This window comes from Enoplosus armatus, chromosome 18 (genome assembly GCF_043641665.1).
Source record: "Enoplosus armatus isolate fEnoArm2 chromosome 18, fEnoArm2.hap1, whole genome shotgun sequence".
Classification (NCBI taxonomy): domain Eukaryota; kingdom Metazoa; phylum Chordata; class Actinopteri; order Centrarchiformes; family Enoplosidae; genus Enoplosus; species Enoplosus armatus.
The window spans coordinates 19,666,045-19,694,025 of record NC_092197.1 but is presented as its reverse complement, the minus strand read 5'-3'; the positions used below and the strand labels follow the sequence as shown (position 1 = coordinate 19,694,025).

General features: G+C 47.1%; 1 protein-coding gene across 1 annotated transcript in view; it reads right to left on the bottom strand.

The window, feature by feature from the left end:
• Positions 1-3,850: 3,850 nt before the first annotated feature.
• megf10 (multiple EGF-like-domains 10) overlaps positions 3,851-27,981 on the bottom strand; it is a 28,990-nt gene continuing 4,859 nt past the window's right edge. Inside the window, exons 5-24 of the mRNA XM_070924247.1 lie at positions 22,145-22,391; positions 21,506-21,626; positions 20,753-20,889; positions 16,658-16,870; positions 15,205-15,379; positions 14,599-14,719; positions 14,275-14,438; positions 13,588-13,690; positions 11,785-11,931; positions 11,011-11,145; positions 9,959-10,087; positions 9,668-9,796; positions 9,017-9,145; positions 8,370-8,498; positions 7,991-8,221; positions 5,956-6,071; positions 5,699-5,822; positions 4,701-4,745; positions 4,400-4,609; positions 3,851-4,017 (exon numbers count right to left, since the gene is read on the bottom strand). Of these exons, the coding sequence (XP_070780348.1) occupies positions 3,851-4,017; positions 4,400-4,609; positions 4,701-4,745; positions 5,699-5,822; positions 5,956-6,071; positions 7,991-8,221; positions 8,370-8,498; positions 9,017-9,145; positions 9,668-9,796; positions 9,959-10,087; positions 11,011-11,145; positions 11,785-11,931; positions 13,588-13,690; positions 14,275-14,438; positions 14,599-14,719; positions 15,205-15,379; positions 16,658-16,870; positions 20,753-20,889; positions 21,506-21,626; positions 22,145-22,391 (2,972 nt within the window). The remainder of the gene's footprint in view (positions 4,018-4,399; positions 4,610-4,700; positions 4,746-5,698; positions 5,823-5,955; positions 6,072-7,990; positions 8,222-8,369; positions 8,499-9,016; positions 9,146-9,667; positions 9,797-9,958; positions 10,088-11,010; positions 11,146-11,784; positions 11,932-13,587; positions 13,691-14,274; positions 14,439-14,598; positions 14,720-15,204; positions 15,380-16,657; positions 16,871-20,752; positions 20,890-21,505; positions 21,627-22,144; positions 22,392-27,981) is intronic.

The window sequence follows — 27,981 nt, the reverse complement described above, 5'->3', positions numbered from 1 at the left end:
AAAAGTGACGGCGAGCACGTCTGAATCTACGCGGAGGAGTTCCGGGTTTTCCTCTGCAGAACAACATGGGCCCAAGTACACTTCCCTGTGCAGTGCCATTACTGCATGAGGCTAGGCTGGATAAGCAATTTTGAAGATGAACATAACAGTTTCCCCAAGTAATATTTTGTTACAGCGACAGTATCAAAACTCTAAATGTCTGCCGTGAAAAAAGGGGTCTCTTGCAGAGTTGAGTAAAGTGCTCACAAATCCCACAAGACGCCGAACTGACTTCATCATATTATGTCATTTTATTCCAAAGCATTTGCACAAACAAGCACTATAATGAAAAATAAAAGACAAAAAAAAAAAAAAAAAGCGTAATAGATGGAATCCCGTGGGTGGTAGTGGCTGATTTATCGTCACCTTATCGGGGGGGGGGAACAAGTGTGCGGTGGCAGCTGGAAGGACTGATTAAGAGTCAAGAAACGGAGGGATCTGACGCGAAACATCGTTTAAATACACACAAAGGGGGGGGAAAACGTTACAAAAGAAACGCGGCATCTGTAGAGGACAAGAGTCTCAAGTTTCCCAGTTTTCATAATCATTCAGTGCTACACCAAATGCCACTTTTTGTTCCTGTTCAATTTTCGGACATAAGACGCTGGGTGATGTTAATATTTTTTTTTTTACATCAGAACTGATCAAACTATGTACATTATTTTACAAACACTTCATATAGGCTCTGAATAGCTTAAGACGATTGCTATATTAGGCCGTTCACGACACAGCGAAGACAAAAAGGAGAAAAAAAATACAATCATTCAAAAGCAACTTTTCTGAACAATTTTCTGCGATATTTGACTATTGTTTATTACAGATTAATAACGCACACACTTCCTGTTACAGTTATCCTTTCAAAAAAAAAAGCTAAAGTCCAGCTCGAGCTTGCATTTTTATTCGATATGGTGAGCCCTTTAAATTGCACAGTTATAAAAGATCTGTGTCCGGTCTAATTGTACAGGTGACTGAATGAATCTGGTGATGTGGTGGGTGTTTACTGAAGTGGCACTGGGAGACAAGATGAAGACACAATGTCATGGTGGAATTCGTATCGTACTCCGGGTTCTTCAGTCTAAGTACGGTCACTCTCCACACAGAGGGGCATGGATCCTAATGGTGGAGTGAAATCACAAATGGCTCCTTAAACCCTCCAGGAACTTAACGCAACTTCAAGTGTATCCATTGTCGCCGGTTCTGATTTTGTTCCCGCTGCTTCTCCGCCTGCCTTGGGGACAAATTCCTGGAGCTAAATTTAGGCTCTGCTCAGGAGGTGAGACTAAAAGCAAGTTCCAGGTTCTTTCAGGGGTTGTCGGCAGTGCTGCAGATGGTAGCAACAAACACAAGAACAACAACAGTAACCACCATTTTTACCTCTGCGTCTGTACGGAGCAGGACAAACAACTCCTTATGTGAAAGAGAAGGACGGTGGAGAACGCTTGTTGGACAAACCACATTAGTACATGAGGGGGGGGGGATTTGGAAGAAGCTTCACATAAATAAGAAATCAATAACAATATCAGTGCCACTTCTTCCATTGTTGTCCCTTTGCTTTTACCATTTGACAGTGTACATGTGAAACCCCCCCCGATTACGGGTTGTTAAGTTCTGGCAGCAGTAAACGGCCTATTGTTTCCTGTCCCACAGTAATGATGAAATGGGTCCTGCTTTCGCATTTTTGATGCCAAATATAACAAAACACCCCAGTTTGCGAAGTGCAGTGGAAACAAAAGGACGAACTGTGTACCAAAGATTTACAAGGTTCCTGAAAGTTCAGGTTTTGTAAAAGACCCAGGTTGTGGGTTCCTGCAGTGGAATAGGGCTTCAAGTGCCTCTTGAACAATAGCTGGGCCCATCTACTCATTGGTTGGTTTCCCGCGTCTGCTGCCATCTAGTGGTGGACATTTTCACCGTGCTGCGTGCTGGTGAAAGTTCCTTCACATAGACCTTTAAATAGTACCTTTAATAACACTCCATTCATGCATAAAAAGTTACTCAGTACATCAACATAACGAGCAAACAAACACTTCAGTATGATTTCAACAGAAAAATATCAGGATATAGCATTTTTCACAAATTTTATACATGATACCATTAACCAAATAATTTCCACAGAGCCTAAATTCTGTCATGGCGACACATTTGACAAATACCAATTTGAAGCGTTTTAAAAAAAAAAAAAAGTACTTTCAGTGTAATTTCTGAATGGCATCCCTGTTTGGAGGCCTGGACAAGTGCTTGAAAATTGGGACTCTATTCTACCTCGATTCAGCCTGCATTGTGATTGGATCTCGATGCCCGAAATTAGGTAGGCTGTCAGCAAACATGGTGCGTCTCCGGGCCAAGTGAAGCAATGAGGAATACTCTATGCAGGACCGTTGTCACATGCGAGGCCGGGGTCACGTGGCGGACGGGGGAGTGGTGAAGGCATCTGCAGACTTGCTAAGTAGGCTAACGTCACTTATGCTGCGCGACGGTTGGCCTCTGTAGCGGCCCCTCAAGAGTCTCAAGAGAGGTTGACATTTGATATGTAATTATTATAATTTAAAAATGAACTGCAATGGCCCAACAAGACGGATAAATTAATCATCAAGACCCACAGGAAATATTGGCGGTACACTGACAACAAGCTCCTCATGTGAAGCACTACTGTATGGAAGTAAATGGCCACAGGTGTCACAGAGTGGTGATAATGACTGAATCATGATATTTATGAATTAAAAAATGAAATCACTCTATTCTACGTATTATTCTGTGTGGCGTGTTGATTAACTGAAAAGGAAATGATCTGAAATCAGTGGGAAGTTACCTAAAATCAAAAAACGGGACATTGTCACAATGAGAAGGGGCTCAGCTCGGAACTTCTTGGATTAAACTATTTGCACAACTTTAAACTACAGTAATAAAAAATAATCTTTAAATGGAACTTGTACCTTTGGTTAACTTAAATACTAATCCAACACCGACCGACTGCATTTGACGTCGTTATGATATGCAAACATCAAAAACAACAGCTGGACTCTCCTCTGTTCCTCTCGAAACATCTAATCTTTGATATAATCGCTAATATTCAATCAAATTAGCCATTTTCAAACACTGTTGTTACAAAAATAGAGATTTGACTGGTCTTGAATGTTATACGCAAACATTGTAAAGGCTTTGGTATGCTTGAAACGAAGTACTCAGCGTCTGAAACCACTTTTCCAACATCGGAATTGGGTGGGGCTCCGTCCAACCATTTTTGTATTCAGACAATCCAACAATCGGCCCGGGTGTGCTGATGTATGGAAAGGTCACTTTTTCGAGTGCAACGTCACAAATGCTTCGCCCCCGTCTGAATGTGTGTGTGTGTCCTGTGCGGACTACAAGACACGCAAAAGAGTTCTTGGAGAGAGATCGGGGTAGGGAGTCAGACGGAGGTTGTGACATCAGGCATCTCAGCCCATCCTCGAGTGTGGCTGTTTGGCTAACAGGTAGAAACAGTTTTGCCATTGGCAGTGGCCCGGACAACACATCATACAAACTGCTTCGTTCAAAGCATACTTAGACCTTACCTCCCAGACAAGTGGAATGACCTATGAAGACTTCATCGCAGTTTACAAATTGCTGTAAAAAAAACAAAAAACAGCTGTACCTCAATACTAACCTCCAAACTCTTATATACCCACTTTGTTCAGAAAGATGTCGTGATCAGTGTGCAAGGACAACAGCAAGAAAACGAATGGAAGTCCGTTGTGGGTATAAAGCGCATCTGTTCGTGGACCACCCAGTGCTGGAGCCGCAGACTGGAGGTGATGCCTGGTCTCTGCCATCATTCACTGTCCAGCTCCTTGTGGTCCGAGGATGGACTCTCTCTGGCTGGCAGGAGGTCGTAGTGACAGGGGATGTGGCTGTTTCTTGGTAGATCGTACGGATCTTGACCACACTGTACGAGGCCGTTGCTGTCTTCAGTTGGCTGGATGGTGCTTACAGTCGGCTCTGAAATCAAAGGCAGGCGAGTTGGCAGTCGCAGCAGAATAACGAGTGAAGCATAGAGCTGTAAACTTAAAGGAACAGTCCCTGTCCATCCGGTACAGAGATATGTCCAGGACATGTTTAGCCTGGCTTAGTACAATGATCGCAAGCAGGGGGAAACTGCTAGGAAACTGGGAAAGTTACTGCAGTATATCATAATATATATAATATATGTATAATATAATATATATCAGTATTGTAATGTAAGATTACCTATACTGCGGTGGAAGATTGTATCCATATTGTCCACTGCTGATTGGATACAGCAGAGCACTATGTAGTAAATGCAACTGAAGCGTACTTCTCTATGGAGCACAAATGACAAACGTAAGCTTAAGCTCCTCACCAACTTCATAGACATTCCGGTTATTGGTCGAGCCGCTGTTGCTGATCTCGGCGTAAGGTGAATCCCGCCTGGCCGGTGACTTCATTTCCACGTAGCCGCACTCTGTGCTTTTGGCTGTCAGCAGGGGAGGGTCCTTTATGGTGGCATACGGGTTTTCAGAGCTGTTGAGGGAACAGGAGCTGGAGTGATACGGCGTGCCCTTCGCCAGATCTGGATGACATGGAGAGAGGAGCCAGTGAGCGGCGAATGCCAGCATGAAACCGAGCAGCTTAGCATTTATTTGTATAATTCCAGGACCCACCTCGTAAAGATTTCCCCATGTATCTCCTGTCGACTCCATAGGCCCCTGCTGTGACGAAACATTTGAATGAGAGGGATCAGTGAATGGTAGAAGAGAAGATTATACGAGAGACTGTAATGGCAAGAATAGGCTGGAATTTGAAAGAATGTTCTTCATATCGCCATAAATTAAGAACTGAGGTTAGAGCTAAAGTGTCCCATCCACACCAATTGAAATGCAATTTGTTGATGTTTATTGTGATGACTGTAATATTCAAGCATTTCCTCCCATTATAGATGTTTTAGGCAACAATCTATAGACATGTATCAAAAAATGTTTTCGTAAACTCAAACAATGAGTTCAGCTTCTTTCTCTCCCTACTTTCAATAAATGAATACAATACAATGTAATACAATAAACGAGTGAATCTCTGTGTCTTTGTCGTTTCATTAGAAAACATGTTTTACTCATCCAAACACTGTTCTCAGTGAGACATGAGAAATAAGAGCAGCCAAAGAACGGGGGTCTCCTGGTGAAACAGAGATATACGATTGTGTGTCATCTGCATACAGTGGTATTTAATATTATGATGACAGATTTTCTTTCAGTCAATCACTACACCAGAGGGAGCCACGTTTCTGTCAAGTCTGTTGATTAAAGTGCCACTATAAATGGTGTCGAATGCAGCACTTGAATCCAAAGGAATGAGGACATCAGCAGTCATTTTCCTGTCATTCACAACTTTAAATAGGGCTTTTTCTGTGCTATGGTTGACTTTTGGACCTGGTGTGTCACTCTTACCTCAGCAGTATTGAACAGAACAGTATTGCTCTGTGCACCAATATTTAGGTTTATATTCCATCTAGCATGAACTAAGCTTTTGGAATCCACAGTGGGTCTACAGTGGGGCAGTTGGATAGAGGTTCACTATCATTTATAGCCAACGCTGCACAAAGATACCAACTTGCAGCATTAATGTTGATATCTGTGAGTACAGGATGATGTATTCCGTGTCTCACCCAGTTCGCCAAAGCAGTCCCCTTGTTTCCAGTCTGCAGGCAGTGTGCCAGTGTGATCAGCTAGAGGAGCCCTTTTTCTCTGATCCACATTCTTCAAGTTCAAAAATAGCTGGTTGCCCTTGGCCTGAAAAATTAAAAAGGGACAAAACATCAGTTGTTAGGATATTCATTAATAGACACATTCCATACTGAATTCTTACTTTGCCATCTCTTATCCCCTCTATACAGTCTGAAAGTACACTTCCCAGAAAGTATACCTTTCCATATGGACCATTGTTAACATGTGGGGGACTGATGCACTGGGTCAGAGTATGGTAGCTGGGGTTAGAGAAGTAGTTGCTGGGGTGGCCCTCATATGTTGGTGGGTGAGCATCTGAAAAATGACAAATTGACATTATTACATTAAAAGCATCTCAATCTGTGATGCCATACAAATCAAGAATCAAGTAGGTCAGGCTATAAAACTAAAGTCCGGGCCAGACATTGACGTCTTTTTCCCTGAATGCAGTAATGATGGCAGTACTAACTACCCCAATACACAGAATATAATTAGAAACACAAAGAAAAACATTAATCGACACTTGTAACCACAGGACTTTACTGCTTTTATATCAAGCACCAACCTCCGGGTCTGAAAAGTGAAGCCAATGCGGATGTGCCTCAAACCTGCATTATTTCTAATGGCCAGCAGGGGGCGACTCCACCGGTTGCAAAAAGAAGTCAGACTGTATAGAAGTCTGTGAGAAAATGGTCCACTCGATCTCACTTGATTTATTACCTCAGTAAACATTTTAAAAATGAGTTTATGGTCTCAATCGCTAGTTTCAAGTTTCAAGTTCTTCAATACAACATGATGTTCATTTTGTAAATGATGGTCCTATTTAGAGTAAAATAGACGATAAACGGGCTTGTGAACGACAGGTCGCTACGATAGCGGCGTTCGGTTGCACTAAAAGACACTTTAAAGGAGTCGGCTGTTAATGTTTTTTCCGATGAGTACATTTACCAGCTAAGTTTGTTAGCAGCTACTTCGCATGGCGTAGCCAGGAGCCAGGTGCAGTCAGGTTGCCAGGATAGATCTTCGGGATGTCGGATTCTCGAGGCTTCAAAACGGTAGTCCACAAACCAGTGGGTGACGTCACGGTGGCTGCACCCACTTTTATACAGTCTATGTATATTTATATATATATATCTCCTGTTTTACAATATTTATCCCCCCTTATGTAAGCAGTTCACCCAAAGTATGCCACGGTCTGCTGAAGTGAGAGCCACTTACTTTTTTTGTATTGCCATACTTCAGTAGGCTTTTGTTGCTTTTGTTGTTCTAGTGTTTTTGAGAACTCCAGTCAGTTTGGATTAATACCTGCATCACCCCGCAACACTAATGTAGGTCAAGCCTAGAGCCTGCCTACCCAGCGTATCACAGAGATATTGCCTACATAACAAGAAATTGCTATGAATGAAAATGATGAAATGCCAAAGTGTGTTTGAGTTTGTTCATTTCCTTCCTCTTGAAACATTTGCAAAGCCGATTTGTGAAATATTTTAAAACCTACGTTGTTTAAAGTTGCGTTGCTTGATGGCAGTCTTCTCTTCCCTGCCCAGGCTGGCATATTGCTACCTTTCTTGTAGCAGTGTTTCAGTGGAATAGTGCAAGACTAGTCACTAGGACTGTGTGCGACGTGCATGTGCATCCTCGGGCCTCATGCATCTAGTACAAGTGCACTAGATGTACTTCCTTATATTTACTTTCACCAACATGATGTACCATTTAAAACATAGTAAGCTTTGAATCTGGATTTGTGCTTGTGCTTCCCACTTTAGATACCTGCAGCGTAGGTTTCGATTTATAGCTCAGCGTCAGATTTCAACCATATCACCACCACAAATAGGTGTATCATAGCTGATCTCCTGCTTTAATTATAGTGTTTATTACTGAATATGGGACTATTCTGTGTGGTCATTGTATATATGTTTCATTCACTGTGATAGAGAGCACTGGAAATGACTTTGTTTGATGTGTGTTACTGAAAAGGAGAAAATAGCTGAACCCTTTTTCAACTTGCGTCATGTCATCTTGACTTTTTGAAAGAAAAAAACAAAAAAAAAACACAAGCAGACCATGTTGACCAGTCACGCTTTCCTTGTGGTTCCCGTGCGGTATCTCTGTACCTAGCGGCGTAGGTGAAGCATAAACATTCTGAGGAAACATCTGATGGCCCAACATGAGGAAAGACCTGCCTAACATGCCTGGGTTACATTCGGTTTGAAGCAGGTCAAACCGTAACGGACCTGCGATGGTGTAATCAGCCGTGACCCTCATAGCAGGAGTGTAGGTCACCGCCGGCATGGCGGGCTCTTTGCCCTTCTGCTTCTTCCTGTAGATGACGAAGAGGAGGAGGAGAAAGAGCACCAGCAGCACCAGGACGATGATTCCTGCGATGGCTCCGATCTGGTAGGTGTCCACGTGCATGGCTGCGCTGGTCAGGCTGTTGAGGCTGCCCACCACCACCACCACACCAGCTGAAGACAAGAGGGGTTGTAGAGGGAATCTGAGTACAGTAGCCATTCTCTAAAACAGATCGGGAGAATTGACTGAGGCCTTTTGGAACTTCTCCTTTATGAACTTGCAACATCGATCGATTCCACTTTTATTGAGGCGTGTCCTCACCTTGGTCACAGCGAGATCCCTTCCAGCCTGGGCTGCAGTAACATGTACCAGTCATGTGGTCACACGTGGAGTTGTTTAGACAGTCACAGACCTGACGGCAGCCATAGCCGTACGAACCAGGAGGGCACTCTGTGAATGGGAAATTGGAAATGGGGCAAAAAGTGTCTAATTTAAGTCGGCTTTAGCAGGGACGTCCTGGACCCTGAAGGCGGAACAGCAGCATTCCCATGGAAACAATAATAAAGTTCAAATATAAGTGTGCGTATACAATATATATGACTGAAAAGAGTTGAAGAATCACTTGAAATCATGAACTGAAAGGAGTTGAAGTGTCAGTTAAGGTTGTAGGCACAGTTAGTGTAAGCCCTGAAAGGAGTTCAAATGTTGAGATGGTACACTTCAGGCGGTCAGTGTGGTGACATCATACATTAAAAAACAAACAAACACGGAAGCAAGCACACTAATTACTTGTCTAGGTACAGACATGAAAGGAGATGAAGTGTCGGTTGAGGTGTAAATAAAAAGAAGTAAATAAAAGTGTAAGAGCGTGCACCGTCGAAGCAAACGCATACTGCTCTGAACAGGAAGGGATGTACACAGAAAGAAAAAGTTAAAAGGCGGAGAGGATGTAAGACAGGTCAACGTACTTTGTTCACAGTGTCGTCCCATGAAGCCGGTGCGACAGGTGCATTGTCCAGAGATGTGGTCACAGTCGGCGCCATTCCTACACTGACAGGTCTGAGAGCAGTCCTTCCCGTAGAAGCCCAGCGGGCACCCTGCAAGGGAGTCATCATACGCAACATGATGTGCTTTCAAAAAGGCTCTGTTTATGAAAAAAAAAAAACCCACGCCACGGGAACCACACCTTACCGACAGAACAATATAATGTCAGTTACAAATGCCACGCCTACATTTGAAATAAGCTATCATGAACGTTCTCTCGGAATGAAATCAGAAACAGATATTATTTATGGCAGCCACCAATTGGGACTATGGTACCAATATTTAGATGGTTTCAAAACAGTATCCTGGCTAAACAGATACCAAGCCTGTGATAATCCAGTCAACGTGCTTTCCTCTGGTCTTAACTATAGTCAAAATAACACGTAAACGGTACTTCTTTGACTCAAAAATAAGCTTTATGAACAGTTAAAACCGATCGCCCGAGTTTGGCCGGGGACACCATAATAAGAAACAAGGAACAAACACAATGCAAGGGCAATCTACTATATATGTGGCATCAGCTAGCTCTTGTGTATGTGTGTGTGTATGTGTGTGTGTGTGTATCTGTGACTGACGTTGTGTGCAGTAGAGCCCGGTCCATCCTGGGGTGCACTTGCATTCTCCGTCATAAGCGCTGCAGTAGGCTCCGTTGTGACAGTTGCATGTGTGGATGCAGTTTGGTCCCCACTGACCAGGTGGACACGCTGCAACACAGTGACAACGCAATGTTTAATCTGTAGTCACACCAGTCCATAGCTTATTTCCACTGGGGGGGGGGGGGGGGGGGGGATACACAAGTTCACGACGAAACAAGCATCCTCACAGGGCGGTGACAATGTCTTATCGTTTTATTTGAGTGAACGCACGCTGGGAGCAGTCGCTGCCGATCCACCCCGGGTAGCACTGACAGGAGCCGTCGATGGGGTTGCACGTGCCGTTGTTGGTGCAGCTGCAGCTCCACGCGCAGCTCTTCCCGAAGCGACCACTGGGACACACTGCACACAAGACACGAGCGTGTTGATCGTTCACGTTCCTCAACCACATTTGAGCAAGAGGCAGTTTCACTTCTTTGGTGTCTCGGCTGCCGATGAGGTTCACTGTGACGTTCTCATAAACACGCTAATGGGCAGTATTGTGTTACTCATGTGTTAAAGGTCCCACATCATGCTCATTTCCAGCTCTATGTTTTCATTTTGTGACTCCACTAGAGCGGCTCTGCATGATTCACAGTTGAAAAAAGTCCTGATTTATCTTCTACTGGCCCCTTCATGCAGCCCCTCAGTCCCCCCCCCCCCCCCCTCTGTCTGAAACAAGCCGTTTGAGCTCCTGTCTCTTTAAGGCCATAAAAGCCCACTTTCTTCTGATTGGCCAATTTGATCAAATAACTTTAGCTCCAATTTAGCTCCACTGTGTGCTGTGTCTGGAGCAGATGACCTGCTGGGGGGAGGGGGGGGGGCGTGGCCGAGTGCGATGATTGTATAGTTGTGACATCACAACCTTACGGAAGTCCTGGCGGCTCATTGAAGAGGCTAGCTACCTAGACCTGCGTTATAATCAAACAAGACATGGGAAATCTCACCGTCTACAATATGGGACCTTTGAGCTATTGAACTTTGTTGAGCAGTGTGTTACATCATGTGGCCAAATGTTCTGACTGGTAAACATTTACAGTGAAAATGGAATTTGTTTATGGGTCCATTCATGCTAGCAGCTGTCTTCAGGCTCAGATGCCTCATGAACATCTTTTTTTGTTTTTTGTTTTTTTATGGGGGAAATTCTCATCGAGTGCAGGGAACTTTCTTGGAACAGCACTTCCGGGACTAATGCCAACAGGAAGCTGTGACAAGCGTCAGCCTTTAAAGAACCCCCCGACGCCTTTGTAACACAACAGCAGCAGTGTGCTGCGTGGGTAACTCACCCTCGTTGCACAGCGCGCCCTTGAAGCCCGGCAGACAGTCGCACTGTCCCGTGATGTGGTGACACGGTCCGTTGCTGTGGACACACTGTGGACAGGTCTGACTGCAGCGGTGACCAAAGTAACCTGGAGAGCAGACTGCAGGCACACACACACACACACAAATGACAAAAGGTCACGACAGTGTCACTCCCTTGTATGAATCAGGTGCATACGGAATAGTGTGTGTGAGTCCCAGTCCTGGGCCCCGCCAGCAGCAACCTGTTCCACAATCAAGACCCCCTACCAGTACTCAGCCCAGCCACCTCCACGCTGCCGGATCGTAGTGTCTACCAGTTTCTTGCTGTTCCTTGTTCCCCCCGGCCGAACGTTTTTTTTCCCCCCTTGCCCCGCAGTTCCACCTGCTCTGACTCCGGCCCCTGTCTCCTGTTGTGTCAGCCTTGCTCCCCTGCTCGACCCCCCCCCCCCCGGATCCCCCTTGGGCCCCGACCTCTTCCTGCCTCAGCCTCGGATCTCCTCCAGCCATCGGCCCTATAGCCCCAGCCCAAGCCTCTCCTTACAATTTAATAAACATCAAGCCTTCCTCATACCTGTCTGCACTTGGGTTCACTAGCTCAGCGCCCCTTTTTGTTGTAGTCCTGAAATATTTCTGTTCCTGCATCAATCACATAAAGCACTTTGTACCTTCGTGCTGTATAAATAAAGCTTTTATTATTATTATTATTATTAGCAGTGTGAGGATCTTGCAGCAGCATGTTGTGCTGGTGTAGGACTTACTCCTCTGACACGTGGTGCCTCTGTATCCCGGAGCACACTCGCAGGTTCCTTCATCGGGGGAGCAAGACGCTCCGTTCTTACAGTTACAGGGGAGGGAGCAGTTTGGGCCCCAGTGGCCCTCTGCACACACACTGTCACAGTGGATACCTGCTCGCACACACACACACACACACACACACACACACACACACACACACAGATTTACAATACATATTTTAGAATATGCTGCACGGTGAATGCATGCAAGTGTGAACTGAGTCCGCTGCGATAATACAAACTACTGCACAACATTTAGTTGACACATAATTACAAGTGAATTTAGAGATAAAAATGCAAAGGAAAAAAAACATATGAGCTCATGAAATAATGAAATACACTAAATTGGCTTGTTTTTGGACACGTTCAGTTTGTGTTGATTTGGGGCCCCTTGTCGTGTTTTAGATGCCGATGAGTTGTTAGCAGTGATTTCCTCTTTAAACTTCTTGAATGGTTTCATTTGAGTAATTGTTCGACGTCCCAAAAGGTCCAATGATCCAATGTTTCACGTGCTCTGAAAGCAAAGGTTCAGTCCAGTGTCCAAAAATTGAATACATGCTACATTTTTATTAGTTATTTTGTCGCCTTTATTACCAAAGCGTGTATTACCTATGACAGACAAAAAAGGAAGCGCAGGTATTGGATTAAGGGTGGCGGACCTTGAGGTCATCTTTGGTGCACTCAGTCCAGACCAGCTGGACCAAAAATGCCACCACAAGGGGCGCAACCACCCCAGGAAGGGGATGAGAGCTAAGCTGACCCAGCTGGGACCTAAGGCTACTTCACTACCCAGCCTACTGGGTCACAGGAAATAACGGGAAATCACAGACTGCTGTGCCCACATCTTTACAGAGACCTGGCACCACCACAGCCTGGATCAAGCGACTGCACTCGACGGGCGGACCGTGTTCCGCGTAACAGACCTCAGAACTGTTTTACCTAAATTCCAACAGCATGTCCACACCCCCATGTTTTGTGTGTCATCATTGTCCTTTGCCTGTCTTTGTATATTGCATCACCTGCCAAAAAAGTCGCCCAGTACTTCTGTGCAGTGTCTCGAGCTATAGCGCCAGTTGACCGATACCGTACAACCTGGCAACGTCACTGTGACAAAAAGAAACTTCAGGAAACTTTGCACTGTCCCTGCACCCAACCACGACAATTACTACCCACTACACCTACAAAACAAACGAGCTAACACAGTTCATCAGTGAGCTTTAGAAGTGTTGCTAGGTGTGTGTTTTTGAACTTTGGTCAGGGCCAGGCTAGCCGTTTCCCCTCCAGTCCTTAAGCTAAGCTAACCGTGTCCTGACTCATTAATGGAAAGTGTCACAGTTCGCTCCCCAGCTCCCCTCGCTGCCCACCAGACGTCCTTGGGACTTTCCCTCCTTTTCGCGTCACCCGTCCACACACCTGTTCCCATCCCTCATCAGCCCTCAGCAGTCGCCCGAGCTTCTCCCCACCTGCACCTCATTCCCTCACCCCCCTTCACGACATAGACCGGTTCACCTCCTTTGCTCCTCGTCACATTGTTAAGTCAAATTGTGTGTTTCATGTCTTCAACTTCTGTATCCTCTTTCTCCGTTGTTCTTGAGACCTTCCTGTTTTGGACTTTGCCTGATTATTGGACTTGTGATTCTCGCCATCTCTGGTTTTGACCTTTTTCTTCTGCCTCCACAACACTTGACTGTATCCCCTGTGTTCCCCATCGCCCCTGCATAACCCATGGTGGTAGGCATGGACAAATCGGCCGTAATTTGATCTTACCCGTCCACCCTGCCAGACAGCGGCAGTGGCCAGTAGAGTGGTGACATCCGTCGGCATGACTGCAGTCACAGCGTTCTTTACAGTCCAGACCATAGGTACCGTCCTGAGGAGGAGAGGAACCTCAGTCACATGTCATTTATCCTTCAGAGAGAAACTTTTAAATCCTACTTTACTTCCGCAGCTCCATGTTTTCTAACTAATACTCTTCACTTATGTAGCGCTCTTCAACCTTAGCGGTTCCCAAAGCGCTTTGACATGTTGGTCACATTCGCACACCGGCGGCGACCTAGCTGCCCCGCGAGGTGCTGGCCTCCATTGGAGAGCAACTGTAGGGTTCAGGGTCTCGCTCAAGGACACTTCCACATGTGGAGACCAGGGATCGAAGCCCCCAACCCCGCTCTACCTCCTGCGCGACAATGCTAACCACTGCACCACCATGGACTTGTACAAGCTGTACGAACTGATGCAGAAAGAAATGTAACATGAGTTGTTCCTGTAATACAACATTTTTAGTTATTAATTGCAAATATAAAATAAAAACACTACTGCATACTCCAAAATATCAGGCTGTAATGTCAAGGAAAGTGATTTTTGGTGGACTAGAACTGTGTGTGCCGACAAAGAGAATTTATAGTGCGTAAGACAACAACAACAAAAAAAGATCTGGGAGCAACCGCGTCCTCTCACCTGGCAGTGGAGGTCACACCTCTCCCCCCTCCAGCCCAGAGCGCAGGTGCAGAGGCCGTCCAGCGCGTTACACGCCCCTCCGTTGCCGCACATACAGGTGATATTACAGCCCAGACCCCAGGTACCGCTGGGGCAGTTGATGGAGCAGTCTACCCCATGCCACCCTGATTATAGACAAGGTCGGTAAGATTCAAACACACACACACCTTACTTTCCATTAACAGTAGCTGTCTGGGAGACCCGTGTTTCTATAGACTAGAATGTGTTTGCGTGGCCCCAAATTAGGGATTGGTGATCTCCCTCTCCTCCTCCTCCTCAGCTTACCTGGTCTACAGGAGCAGGATCCGTCCACGGGTGAACACTGGGCTCTGTTCTTACAGTTACAGCCGGAAGAGCAGTTTACTCCGTGTGTCCCTGCTGGGCAGGGGACTGAACATCTGGGACCCTGAGAAGGTCAATATGGCAGACGAGTAGTTAAAAACTGGCTTTGAGGGTATCCCATAGGGACAAGGCATTGGACTACCATCAGCCCCCTCCCCCCCGTGCCTCTTTACGTAATGTAAGTAGTGTCTTTCCACTGACACTGTCCTGGGATGGCCTGTAAACCACTGACTAGAAAAAGTTCTGGATTCTGCCTCGACTGCCCCCTTTCCCGACCTGGCACCGGTCTTTCATAGAGATCATCAAGGGAATGAAAATAGGCACTCGGAGCCCCAGTTGGGAGGTTTTTTTTTTACATTTTCTTGTAAGTTATGTGTGATTTTGAACGTAAATTGAACAATAGTATGTGAACGTGTGCAATGAAAAGTGATCCACGGTTGAGAACGCATTCACTGCCGCTGTGCTGGATGTGTTGGCTGTCTTGAAAAAGTGAACCCCGACAGAGAAATGTGACTTGAAACATCTTACGGGACCTAAAGCGCTCTTTACCGTGAAGCCCGGGGCGCAGATACACTCTCCGGTCACACTGTGGCAGTCGGCACCGTTCTGGCAGTGGCACACCTGCTGGCAGGACTCGCCATAAAATCCCGGGGCGCACGTCTCGTTGCAGTAGAGGCCCGACCAACCAGGCTGACATGTGCACTCGCCTGACATTGGGTGGCAGCTGGTGAAAAGAGAGGAGCATACCGTAGTTACAGATTGTACTTGATTGTACTGTAATTGTTTTTTTAGCTCATACTGTAGGACTACCGCTGCTTCTCAAATGTAGGATTCCTGCCTTTCGGCGACTGAGGTCAGGGCCTAAAGGGTTCAGCATGCTTGAAACCAACACATGTCTTTGGCCACATCTGAAGTCAAATAGTTTCTCCCCGTTCTGAGTGGGTGCGCTCCGAAACCTGGCGGGCGCGGTGCCGGTCGGGCACGGTCTTCACTCCATTTTGAATAATACCCCATGTTCCAACAGCATTTGCTGACAATACCGCATATGAATTTTTTTTGCCCAGCTTGTGATGGTAAAGGTACTGTAGTGTCTTTGCCACCACTTTAAATCTGTGCAGAGATTAAATTAAAGTGCCAATAGACAGCTTGGCTACTGTCCAAAGCAAGAAACAACCAATTCTAACTAAAAACCCCAATCTCAGTGATATGATGAAGGCACCCAGTAGTATTAAAGGGGACCTGTTATGCTTTGTAATGTTACAATGTCGGATATTCATATTAAACGTTGCCAAAGTAAAAGTAATTCCCAGGCTGCTCTGAACGCTACGTTTCTGTTTTTCTACTTTGGTGCTGAGCAGTCCGTCAGGAACCTAACCCTAACCCCCCCCCCCCACCACAGACAAAGTTTATGCCACGGACCAGTGTGGCAAGTGTTTGTCAAGGGATCAACCTGATGTAACTCGGTGTTTATCTGGGATAGTACATTGATCAGATTCCAAAAACTTCCGGTCCCCTCCCAGGGACCTGAAACCAGCCTGTAACCGGCTGAACCCGGCTTGGTCCTGCCAGATTGGAGACCCGGACTAAGACCCAAAGCAATGATTTCATTCATTACTCCTACTCTTCATTACTAAAGTCTCCATGATGGTTCTTTTTTACTCCATCCCAGGAGGGGGGGGGGGGTTATCTGCAGTGACACAGGTGGAATGCGCCTGTGTTTGTTAGTGACCGTGTGCTGACTGACAGCTGGCCCGCCGGACACAAGCGCTCCCATTGAGGAGGAGCAGAGCAGCTGTTCTCTGCGGCGACACATGCGGCCCCCACCTGTGCCAGTCTTAACTGATCACTGACGACTGGCCCACAACAACAGTCCGCTCTCCGCGGGGCCCACAGGCAACACATGAAAACTTCCTCCTGACATCAGTTTACGCCTTTGAAAGATATAGATTTGAACACAGAGAGTAATATTTTGGAATACTTCTACTACCCTATTCCCGCGTACCTGCGCGTGTTCTGGGCGTGGCAGGGACACTTCCTGTCGCATCGGAGGCCGTAGTGGCCCTCCGGACACAGTCGGACGTCGCAGGTCTCCCCCGTGTATCCCGGCTCACACAGACACACCCCGTTGGTGTGGTAGCATTTGCTGTTGTTCTTGCAGCGGCACGCCTTGGCACAGCCAGCGCCGTAGGTGCCGACCGGACACTCGTCCTGGCACCTGATTTGGAAAAAGGTGGAAGTGATCAACAACAGTTCTCTCGAGATAATTAAACACCATGACGTTAAGAATGATGTTCGTGTTTACGTGGAACAAACGTGCTTTCGGGGTGTCGCCACCTGGATTTTATGCCAATGATTTTTTTAAGATGGAGGGGGTGGGGGGGTGGGACGATAAACAGGGCACTCAGTTCAGCAATCCATGCACACAGTTAATAAACTGTGCAAACACTGATATTTTTTAAATCAGACTTCCAGATTACGCAGGTTTTCAAGTACCGCAGTGTTGAATCCTCCCACCAGCTGTATAGTAGTCAAAACACTAAAACATCCCACATGTTGGACTTTTCAAACAGTTCTTTCGAGCGCAAGCAGTTCGCCCAACATTCAAAATGCACTAAAGCAGCCAAATGTCCGTTACGACATAAAACAGGGCACTTCTTCTGCAATGTGCTTCTTATATGGCACAAAGTCCATTCCAGTGAGATAGTTGAGCTAGATATAGAAATACAACAGTGCTGGTCAACCCCACTGACATCACACCTTCATGTCTTCCCTTGCAATACACCCGGCAAACCACTAGATGTGGCAGAAGTGGGAGGTTCTCACGTACAAAGTATGCATTAATAAATAAAGACAAGCAGCTATTGTTATACAGTATATATACTCTACTTATCTGTATCCGTATGTGCAATCAGCAATAAGAAAAATGTTCGTGCACAGTGTCTAAATCAATTCAGAAAGTGGCTGATGGTCTCTCAGTTATGTACAGTACGCAGGAGGGGCACGTGCGTTATAGCATTTGACCATTAACCCCAATTACTTTTATTCTGAAGGTCAGAGATCCGTATTGGAGGTCTCGTTGTTCCCATGAACTCATCCTGATCCTTCGAAATATTCTCTCTCCTTACATTTTATCAATCTGTGAGCAGATTTGATAGGTGCACATATGTATCACTTGTTGTCCCTACAAACATCATTAAGGTATCTGTGGTTACGTGTTGGCAACAAGACCAAGAGGTTAAATAAACGCAGACGTGTGGGTGTAGCGGGAGTGTCCTGGATGTTGCTGACTGCGGCGAAAAGACTCACTGTGGCGGTTCCCGAGCTCACCCTAAATCACAGTCTCTACCGGATCACAGAGCTTAAGCTAATATGGCAAGCGGGCCACGTAAATCAAACGACTCGCAAACAAACAGCCTGAAACCGAACCCAGCGAGTCCTCGTCGTCTCTGCCATGATTACAGTACAAACATATAGTCCAGTCCAACCTCGAAATCAAGCTGGCTTGGAAAATGACAGGCCGCGCTCCCCTCCCATCCCATCATTAAGACCAGGCAAGGAGAAGACAGAGGGCAAATATGGACTCATCTGTCTCTTTTTTTTTTTAGCACTTCCACTTGACAGTTAATGTTGGGGGTTTTTCTGACGTTTCAACACTAGTACACCCATTCCAACACAGCTGAGTTCGATAAAAGCCGGTTCGACAAATTCCGTCCGCATTCCTGCGAAGCACTGCCAATGAGCGGGGCAATTCAATTCCCACCCCCACCCTGTTAATGGATTCCAGTGGGTTTCGGGTGTGGCACGGCCGGCCCAGTTCCAAGCAGTGCCATATGGTGACGTTTGGCTTCCCTCAAACCCTTATTTACTCATAAAACTGCACTTGGAGGGGCTATTCCTGTCTCGTCACTGGTCTGCTTAAGTATATGGTGTGCGCTCTCTGATATTGCTAATTACATGGGCCTGAGGCCTTGCGTGGCACTCTGCTGAGATTTGTCTGCGAAAACACTGCCTGGGCTTCCTGATTGTGTTTTCTCTCTTCGGTATGGATGATGTGGACGAGTTAGGCAGATGCGAATGATTTGATTTGCATTTTGTTTGTTTTCTTTGTTTCACTCCTCAGTATTCCATAATCCAGTCCAGTGAGGACATCGAGGTCACGTCTTCCGTCATTTTGGGGGAGATCGTAGTGTTTCAGTCTCCCTGAGCCACACATACAGTTTGATAGGTGCTGCTTTAGTATGCAGCTCCCAGGTCAGCCCTTTTGGTGATGTGGACACCAAGGCACTTGAAGGTGTCCACCTTATCCACGAGGACCTGTTGATACAGGAGTAGCTTGTTGTCCTGACACCAGCGTGTCAGGTCCTCTACTTCCTTCAGGTAAGCTTGTGATGCGGCCCACCACAGCTGTGTCGTCGGCAAACTTGATGATGGTGTTGGAGTTGAAAGTGGCTACACAGTGGCGTGTGTACATGGAGTACAGCAAGGGGGCTCAAAACGCAGCCCTGGGGGTGCTCCGGTGTTAAGGATGAGGGGTGGAAGAGGTGTGTCCGCCAACCCTCACCACCTGGACTCTGCCCGTCAGGAAGTCAAGGATCCACATGCACAGTGGGGTCCATTGTGACGAGTCTGGAGGGAACTATGGGGGCGGTGTGGAGGACGTGTGCTACGGCGTCTTCCGTCGATCGGTTGGGAAGGTAGGCAAATTGTAGTGGGTCCGGTGTGCTGGGTAGTGAGGAGCAGATGTAATCCTTGACCAGCCGGTCAAAGCACCTCATCACTACATTGTAATCACTACTTGTAATCTCTCATGGTTCTTAGACCTGGCCACGTGCTTCTGGGATTGACCTCCTGGACCACTTTCTTCCTGTTGTCCCTTTACTGTTCTTCTTGCACTGCAGGCTGCTGCTTTATAATTGTCCATGTTGCCAGACTGCAGCCCTAAACTCGGTGCGTGTGTTTAAGGCATCTCGGATGGTTCTGGCAATCCATGGTTGTTTTTGGTTGTGCTTTTTTCGCCCCATCAAGTATAATCTCATCATGCAGAAAAACAGAGGAGGGTTGTAGCTTAAAATACAGAAAATGGTTGCCAACATGACATGATTAATATAGCTAGTTCTGCTGACTGAAGCATACAACCACACTGTGGCATTTCTAACCAAGATCACACATGTGTGCACTGTGGCCTCACTGACATGATATTATTGTCTTTCTTCACCCGTAACAAGTATTTGACTTCTATTTTTCCAAAACTGCATTACATGTACTGTACTAAGCAATTGTAATGGTGGCCCTATTTTTTTTTTAATGTGATTGTATTCATTAAAACACCTGCTAATTACACCCACACTGGTTTTGGTTACACCTGCAGGACACGTTGAATTACGGGGACGCGTTAGTCCTGCGTGCCATTGCTTGCTTTCCAATTTTTCTTTTTTAGCGAAAGTACCAACCAATTTGAACAAAGGTTTGACAATTGTACAAATAAATACATCCCAACTTGAATAAATATCCGTATTTTAAACATATATTTCCAACTTCAAGTTCATAGATCTAATAAAATTTTGCCATAATAAACGTATAAAAAAAAAAAATGCAGTTATTTACAGATTGTTAAATGCATGCTTTTGTGTGTGGTGTTTTGAGACTCTCTTTCAGCCACAAAATGCATGTTGCATTTAAGTCCCGGCTTTTCAGTGCATTCATGTGGGAAATCGCTTGCCGCCCCTTTGATTAGACAATATCTAATGACCATTTTGATGAGACTGACGGCTCAGCTTATATTAACTGTCGAGGATGATGATGATGATGCACCTGGATCTTCAGCCATGGCTTACTTAGCTAGCAGGCGCAGTCCCCCTTTTTGCCTGGTCGTCTTACGTACAACGTTCGCGAGGGCCGGCCTACGTGCTTGGCGTGACAAAAACCTTTCCACATTTTCCTACCAGCACTTAAACGCAACATGCATTTACTCCACACACACGCACACACACACACGCAGTTACTTGAGCTACAAACTCGAAGTTGGAAACAAATGTGTAAAATATTGATCATTCCGGTGCATGCTGTGTGCTACGATGTTGGAAAAAGTTGCTCTTGCCGTTCTCCGGTGTATCCGGGGCTGCAGAGGCACTGTCCACTGGACGACACACACACGCCGTTGTTGTGACACTGACATTCCTGGGAGCAGTTTTGCCCGAATCGCCCCCCCGGACATGGCTGGCCGCACACCGTCCCCTGCACACAGCGACGACAACAGGAAGACACACACACACATACAGCATCTGAAGCGTTGATCATGCGAGCAGCTTTTACACTTCAACTCTTTGTGTACACGCCTGCCGATGTGTGTGTGTGTGTGTGTGTGTGATTGGCAAGGAAAAAAAAAGATGAGCTCATTTTCCTAATCATTTTCCTGGCAAGAATTCACAGACCATGACTTCAAGACGCTGACTTTAGGCAGACTTAGATACGCGCGTCTGTTTGCCTTTCTTGCAGGTCTGCCCAGAGAATTGTTGGATTTCTGTGAGCCTTTTAACTTTATCAAAACATTCCTCAAGGAATGCTGCTCCTTCCTTTGACCCGTACGGTGGCCTTCCCCCCTCCGGTTCAGCTCATACTGACGTGTTATCAGAGGATACTGTCGGAGCTCTTTTTCCCCGGGTCCTCTCGTGTCCAGTCTGTTTTTATCTGCGTTTTTAATGTACGTACCTGTTGCTGAGTGCGTGTTTCTGTACCGTCTCGTGTATTCTGTTGCCGAGTTCTACGTGTTTTAAAGGCCCTACATGCTTGACTCCCTACACGAACAAACACGAAATAAATAAGGTCAGACAAACAGCTGGAGTGTGGGTACCATCCATCCTGCAGGACAGGAGCACTCTCCGGTCACGTGGTGACACGCTCCCCCGTTCTGACACGGACACCTCTCCTCGCACTGCTGCCCATGTTTGCCCGGAGGACACAGGTCTTCACAGCTGCGGAGCAAAAGAAAACTTTTGAAGGTCACACACACGGAAGTTTGCATCAGATAACTGATCTCAGCAAAACCTCTTATTTTCGGTTCCAGAATCATAATATTGTTGCGCGGCGGTTCGGGCCAATTGCAGTGGAGGACTAGAGGACCTTTCTCGGGAACCACTAACACCTGGATTTACTAGCATTGCTTACTTTAGCAGGACATCTAGGACCCGGACTTTCTAGCAAGATCAGATTTGTGATCCGGCTATCGGTGATGCCAAGAGTACTGTAAAATGGACGTGAATGAAATCACATCTGGATTTTATCTGGATGTTAAAGAGGTGAAAGGACAATTGCAGAATAGGAAAGAGGATCATGTTTTTTTGATCCCCGTTTCTTACATTGGACACGATGAGTCCGAACTGTTCCGATCTGACCTGGTTTCTTGGTCCTGGGTCGACCCATGAAAACAGATGAGCTCATGCTCTGGCCTTGAGAGACCGGCTTTTCTAAAGAAAGGTCTCCTCCGACTTACAAAGCTCCAGTGTATCCCGGCGAGCACTTGCATTCCCCGGTCACATGGTGACAGGCCGCTCCATTCTGGCACTGGCATTTCTGCTGGCATCCGTTGCCATAGGTGCCCACTTCGCACGGGGCCTCACAGCGCCAGCCTCTGTATCCGGGAGTGCAGATGCAGGCTCCCGTGATGGGGTTGCACAGCGCTCCGTTCTGGCACTGACATCTGTTACTGCAGTGGGGACCCCAGTGGTTACTGTCACAAGCTGAGGGGAAGATGAAGGGGAGAGAACGAAGATTTAGTTGATCTTTTTAATTGGCGGCCAAGCTTCGAGAGGAGCGGGTCTTCGCTAATGCGAGCCACTCTGAGGGGCACCGCATGAAGAAGACGTTACTTAAAGATCCTCTTAGAACTGACCGCCTGTGTACCAGCTCAGCCTTCTAACGGCCCCTTTTCACCAAGGATCCCGTGTTCAGCCTGCACCTTGGGGCCCTTTCACACCAAACCTGATGACACGTAATGTAATATCCCCGTGACAATCTGTTAACACAAGGCAAGCAGGGTTGGGCTGAGTCACGTTGTTACCTGGTCTGTTATCTTCCGGGAAATCACTCCTGTATTCTTTTTTTTTTCCCCCAAGCGACCCATGATACAAGTGCAACCCTGATCTCAAAGTGGGTCCAGGGGGCCAAGGACAGCCATTTCACACTGGGGTTAGACCTGAATCCAAAGGATAAGGCATCCAACGGCAACTGTATGGTGCCCTTACGTAAATCCTCATTAGGCCAAACAGCTTTTTCTGCTCAGGGGGGGGGGGGGGGGGGGTTAACATGTGGAAGTCCTTAACTACAGAACTCAAACTGGATCCTGACTGGGTTCATTTTAAACTCAGTTTAACTCAGAGGGTCTAAATAACAAAAACTGTGGGATCCTGCAGGCTGTGACGGAACCTCTGCAGCTGACTGTGGGTTTCACTGCGCTGATTAGAATATATACACAGGGCTGACTGCAGTTTCCCTGTGGTTTATGGTCAGATGTGTATTTAAGGTGTAGCGCAAAGAACAGATGCTCCTCATGAGCTGCAGTCTTTTCAACCTGCTCATTTAACTCCATTCCCTTGAGTTCAGGCCGTGCGTGCTCTTTGAGGAAGACACACATCTATTGCCAGATTCCGCCGACCAAAGTGTTGCCTCGTGATTAAAAAGCACAGCATTTCAATTATGATCACACCATCCGCTCCAGTGGAACTTCAGAAGGTTCAGTTTCAGCCCAAATACTATGAAAATCACTCATTATATAATATAATAATATTCTCATTGACGACCCTTATCGCACAACAACAGTGCAAAATTCTCTTTTTTTTTAATTATCTAAAGCTAAATTATTATTGTTATATTTTTTTTATTATCAGTATTTGGCCACTTGGGGGCAGCAGAACAGCTACAACCAACAACATTGACATACTATCGTGTCATTGTTGTGGTAAAAACATGTGAGCAACGTGTTTTTTTTTTTTTAATTTCCCTCCCCCCCCTTCCCCCGGTTTCCACCTGTGCATGTCCGGTCCTGCTGCTAACTGGTCCCCGTGGACTTGAAGCTGGCCTACCGTCACTCGGGGGCCCTCAGTAAAAAAGAAGCTTGCCTTTTGAGTTCACTCGGGGCCTTTCTCAAACTCCCCGCTCCATCCGTCTGCATGAGCTGCTGTTCTAGAGACACTGGTGGGTGCCACCTCTGTATTCCTTCTGGAAGGTCTTTCGTTTTCAGAGGTCGAGACAGAGAGTCAGGCCTGATTTCTACTTGTCTGGCACGACCACCTGGCCCTGCCGTCCTCCACATTTTGAGAGCTTTTGTTATATTTTTGAGGTTTCGTTACGAGCAGAAAATAGACCACTTGGGGTTTGCACTTCTCTGTTTTCGCCGAGGGGACCTGACAAATTAGAGTCCCCCCAGCAGCTGCCTCCTCCTGCTACTGGGAACAAGCTTAATAATAGCTCAACCGAAACAATGAGCCAAAAGAGGCTTAAAGAGGCTCGTTTGAGCCGTTGTAGTGCTGTATACTGAGTTAAAGTTGTAGCTCCAGGAAAAGCCAGTAAGTGGACCTTAAGTTTTGCTCAAATTCACTCCACTGTTTCGTGACTTACATCACTGTTACAGGCCACGATTATTCACACAAACGCTCCGCTAGAGGAGGTGTTTTTGAGCTCAGGCTCCTCTCCTCGGCCACATAAACACAGCCCGGCGTTTATGTGCCCAGCATGCAGAGCAACGCCGCCGCTTCCAACCATTCCACCGCTCTGAAGTTATTCAAGTGATTAACAGGCCCCTTTTATTCCTCCTGCATTAGCCCGCTTCACTCGGACCTGCTAGGAGTGCATACTTCCTTTTCCCCTGGCAGCGTGGCCCTGTGTGGCAAACCGAGGGGAGGGGGGGGAGGAGGAACAAAGAGGAAGAGGAGATTAGATATACTAAGATGCACATGTAAAAACCTCCTGCATTCAAACATGCCGCCCCGGTACCTTTGTGAAACCTGACCTACATCGGAGAAAGGCCAAACTCCGGGAGCTCGGGGGCTTCTCATCTGCCTTGCCGTAGAGAACAGACTGTTCCCTTTCATTGGCCCATTCAAGATGGCCGTGAACAAAAGAGCCTGCACTGTGCGCAGGGTTTGGTCACAAGGCTGTGTGCATCACAGTCTCAGGCCGGGTCTCATGTTGTTTTTTTTTTTGTTCAAATGGAAGGGGGGGGGGGGGGGGGGGGTCCGTAAAGACCTCAAAATGTTATCCAAAGTTCACGCGTCGCTGAACAGTGAGTGAGCGAAACTAGCCGGTCAAGTGGAGGGAAAGTTGAGCCGCCAGTTGTTGGGAGCTGGCTCGGCCCTGACGGGGAGAGAGTGGGACCGGGATGGTCCCCCCCCCCCATCTATTTAGTGATTACCCAGTCCACCAGGCATGTTGCACTCATGGGAACACAAAACGCCTTCCACACTGACACGGAGGATTCCCAGTGAGAAAAAACATCTGTAGCCTTCCTCCAGCTTTCCGGGACGAGTGGGAATGTGTGTCCTCCTCCGGAGCTCCGCTGTCATCTTACGATTAAAAACAATAAATACAAAAATTGTCTTTACTACGGCGGCAGGCGGGGGGCAAACGAGCCACACCGCTAAAGATTGTGGTCTTAGTTGAATAGTGACAAAAAAAGTGGGCCGTGTACATGTGACTTCTAAGAGACAGCAGGTCTATCGCAGTTAGCCGGGCTCGCAGGGTGCAGGCCGGTGGGATTGATTTCAGTCAAGAAGTCTCCTCCTCCTCCTGCTCCTGGGCCCCCCAAGATGACTGCGGTTGATTTAAAGAAATACAAACAGGCCAGCTGCCCCCCCCCCACCAATCCCAGAATGATAACGGGTTGAGCCCGACCTTTCTCTTTCGTGTGGAGACAGGCTAATCACAGCTGCCCTCGGCACATGCCTCCCTGAAAGAAGGATTCATGTCAGTAAGTCCTATATTCCTCATTGAAGTTCCTCATCTAACGCCCCCCCCCCCCCCCCCCCCCCCCCCCCCCCTCTCGTCACATGACCAAATGGATTTTTTGTAGTCTAAAAAGAAGCCAGAAACCTGCTTAGCTTATTAGCTTTGCCGGCTAAAACACTTTACTGTTACAATGTATAATACAATATATAGACTCTATAGGATAGACAACACATGTTGTTGTTGTTGTTGTTGTTGTTATATTCTCACAGTTGAACTTGATGCCTCCTGAGCATCTTGAGTTGCTATCATGTGTACTAAATCACAAGCTCCAGTGCCCCAGGTCATTTCCTACCACACAGGCCCCCCCTCCTCCCACCCCCCCCGTCCTATTATTCCACTGAACACAAGCCTTTCCCCCCCATTTCCTGTTCTGTTCTGTTCTTGGCCCCCCAAATTGATCCTCAGACATATTGTCGGTGCCCGCTGACCTACAAAGCGCAGCCAGTGCGGTCCTTGGCGGCTCTTGAGGAAATGAAAGGCATGTTGCCGAAGGGGACGGCGGGCAAACAGCGGCTGACCCAAAATAATCGCCGCTTTCTCCAAGACAAACGCACACACACACACACACACACACACACACACACACACACAACAGAGTTCTCCACTATAATCGAACGTTTCAAGTAAGCAATATGTGGATCAGTATATCAACATAAAGCAACAAAACGTTGTCGACAAATGTTCAAAATGCACGCGCACAAAATACCAAATCATGGCGTGAGCGACACATCGGCCCCGGCGGACGAATCGGCAGCTACCTCGCAGCCCAGGTGGTCCCGTCTGGGCTCCGGCCTGGTATTGATCTGAGGGCCGACCCGGTCTGATGGCGTTGTCCCAGAGACGCGGAGCAGTTGGGTACGCGGCAGGAAGAGATTAAGACTAAGAGACACTGATCCCGGGAAACGCGTGCAGTAGTTAACAGATAGGATGACGATACTCTGAGCTGAGATCAGAATTTAGGGAACCTCGATTGTTCAGGACTCAGGTTTTGGGGGAACATGTGAGAGCCTGGAACCCGGCGTGATCCAGTATTTGGGCCCGATGGGAATGTCTGAAAAACATTTCAAAACGTCCTTCATTGCCATGAACACACACAAGCTGTAGTTTATTTTGACGGATTAATCCGCTGCCGAAAATAGTCCCCAACGAAGGCACTATTTTCTTCCCCGTTTGAGCATCGTTTGCTAAAAACTACACTGACGACCTCACGGTTCCCCAAGCTCAGTCCCACGATGAAGCATCACATCTCCAAGTCATTCCTTCTTTTATTAAGTGACAAGAGGAAAAAGGATGGGCCAAGTGGGGCCCAAGGGAGCCTGCGGGGGCGGGGGTGGGGGGGGATAAAGATCCTTTATTACAGGCTGACACAGCAGGGGGAACACCCTCCACGCCTGCATGGAGACACATTCGCGGGCCCATTCGACACTGTCTACAAGAGTTTGGCGCAAACAAGACAGCTTATGTTTCAAACCGATGGCTATTTAAGCCCCCCCCCCCCCCCCCCCCCCCCCAAACACAAACAACCTAAAGTCTTAATGTACTGATGACGATCCAGCTACCACCGTGGCAGATACGCAGCACTATCACTAGCCTGAGGACATATGCGGGTCTGAGGCCTGGGACCTTTTGAAGTGTCAACTGATGGACTGGAGCAAAATACGTGAGACACAGGGGGAGAGGACTTCTGCAACTTCTGTCCACAGCTGCTTGCACTGAAGACTGAAACAGGAGAGGGGGACCCACAAAGTGCAAACAGACAGACGCGGCGCAGGTTTCAGCCGACACCCAACAGGGATCAAACACGTTGATGCAAATGAAATTCCACCTCAGCGGGCTGACTGTTAGTCCCAAAAAAGATGGCGCCTTCCCTCCCTCCCTCCCTCCCTCCCTGGTAAACACCCTCAATTTGAGTCATGAACTTTCTGGCTGGTGGTTCTAGATGTTGGGCCCGACGGACTGACAGCTGGCAGCAGCGGTGGTATACATCTAATACATGCACACGGCATGCATCGCATTGTATTTACACACAGCGGCGGGAGACCGATTCAGGAGTAGCTTAGCATTCCGGGACGTACGCATACTCTCCTGTCTTTCTGTGAGTGAGACGGATATTAAACGTTGCACCCATCCCTTCAACTTGAAGCGTATGTTGGGTTGAAGTGGAGCCAGTTTCCATTACTTCATGCTGCACAGTGCATTGTATCTTAGGGGCTAATTCGATGCTAATTTTGTGTACAAAACGTCAGTCTGCAAACGAGCTGTCAAATGTAGCGACAGTGATGCAGCATGTGTTTTGCTCCACACACACACACACACACACACACACAC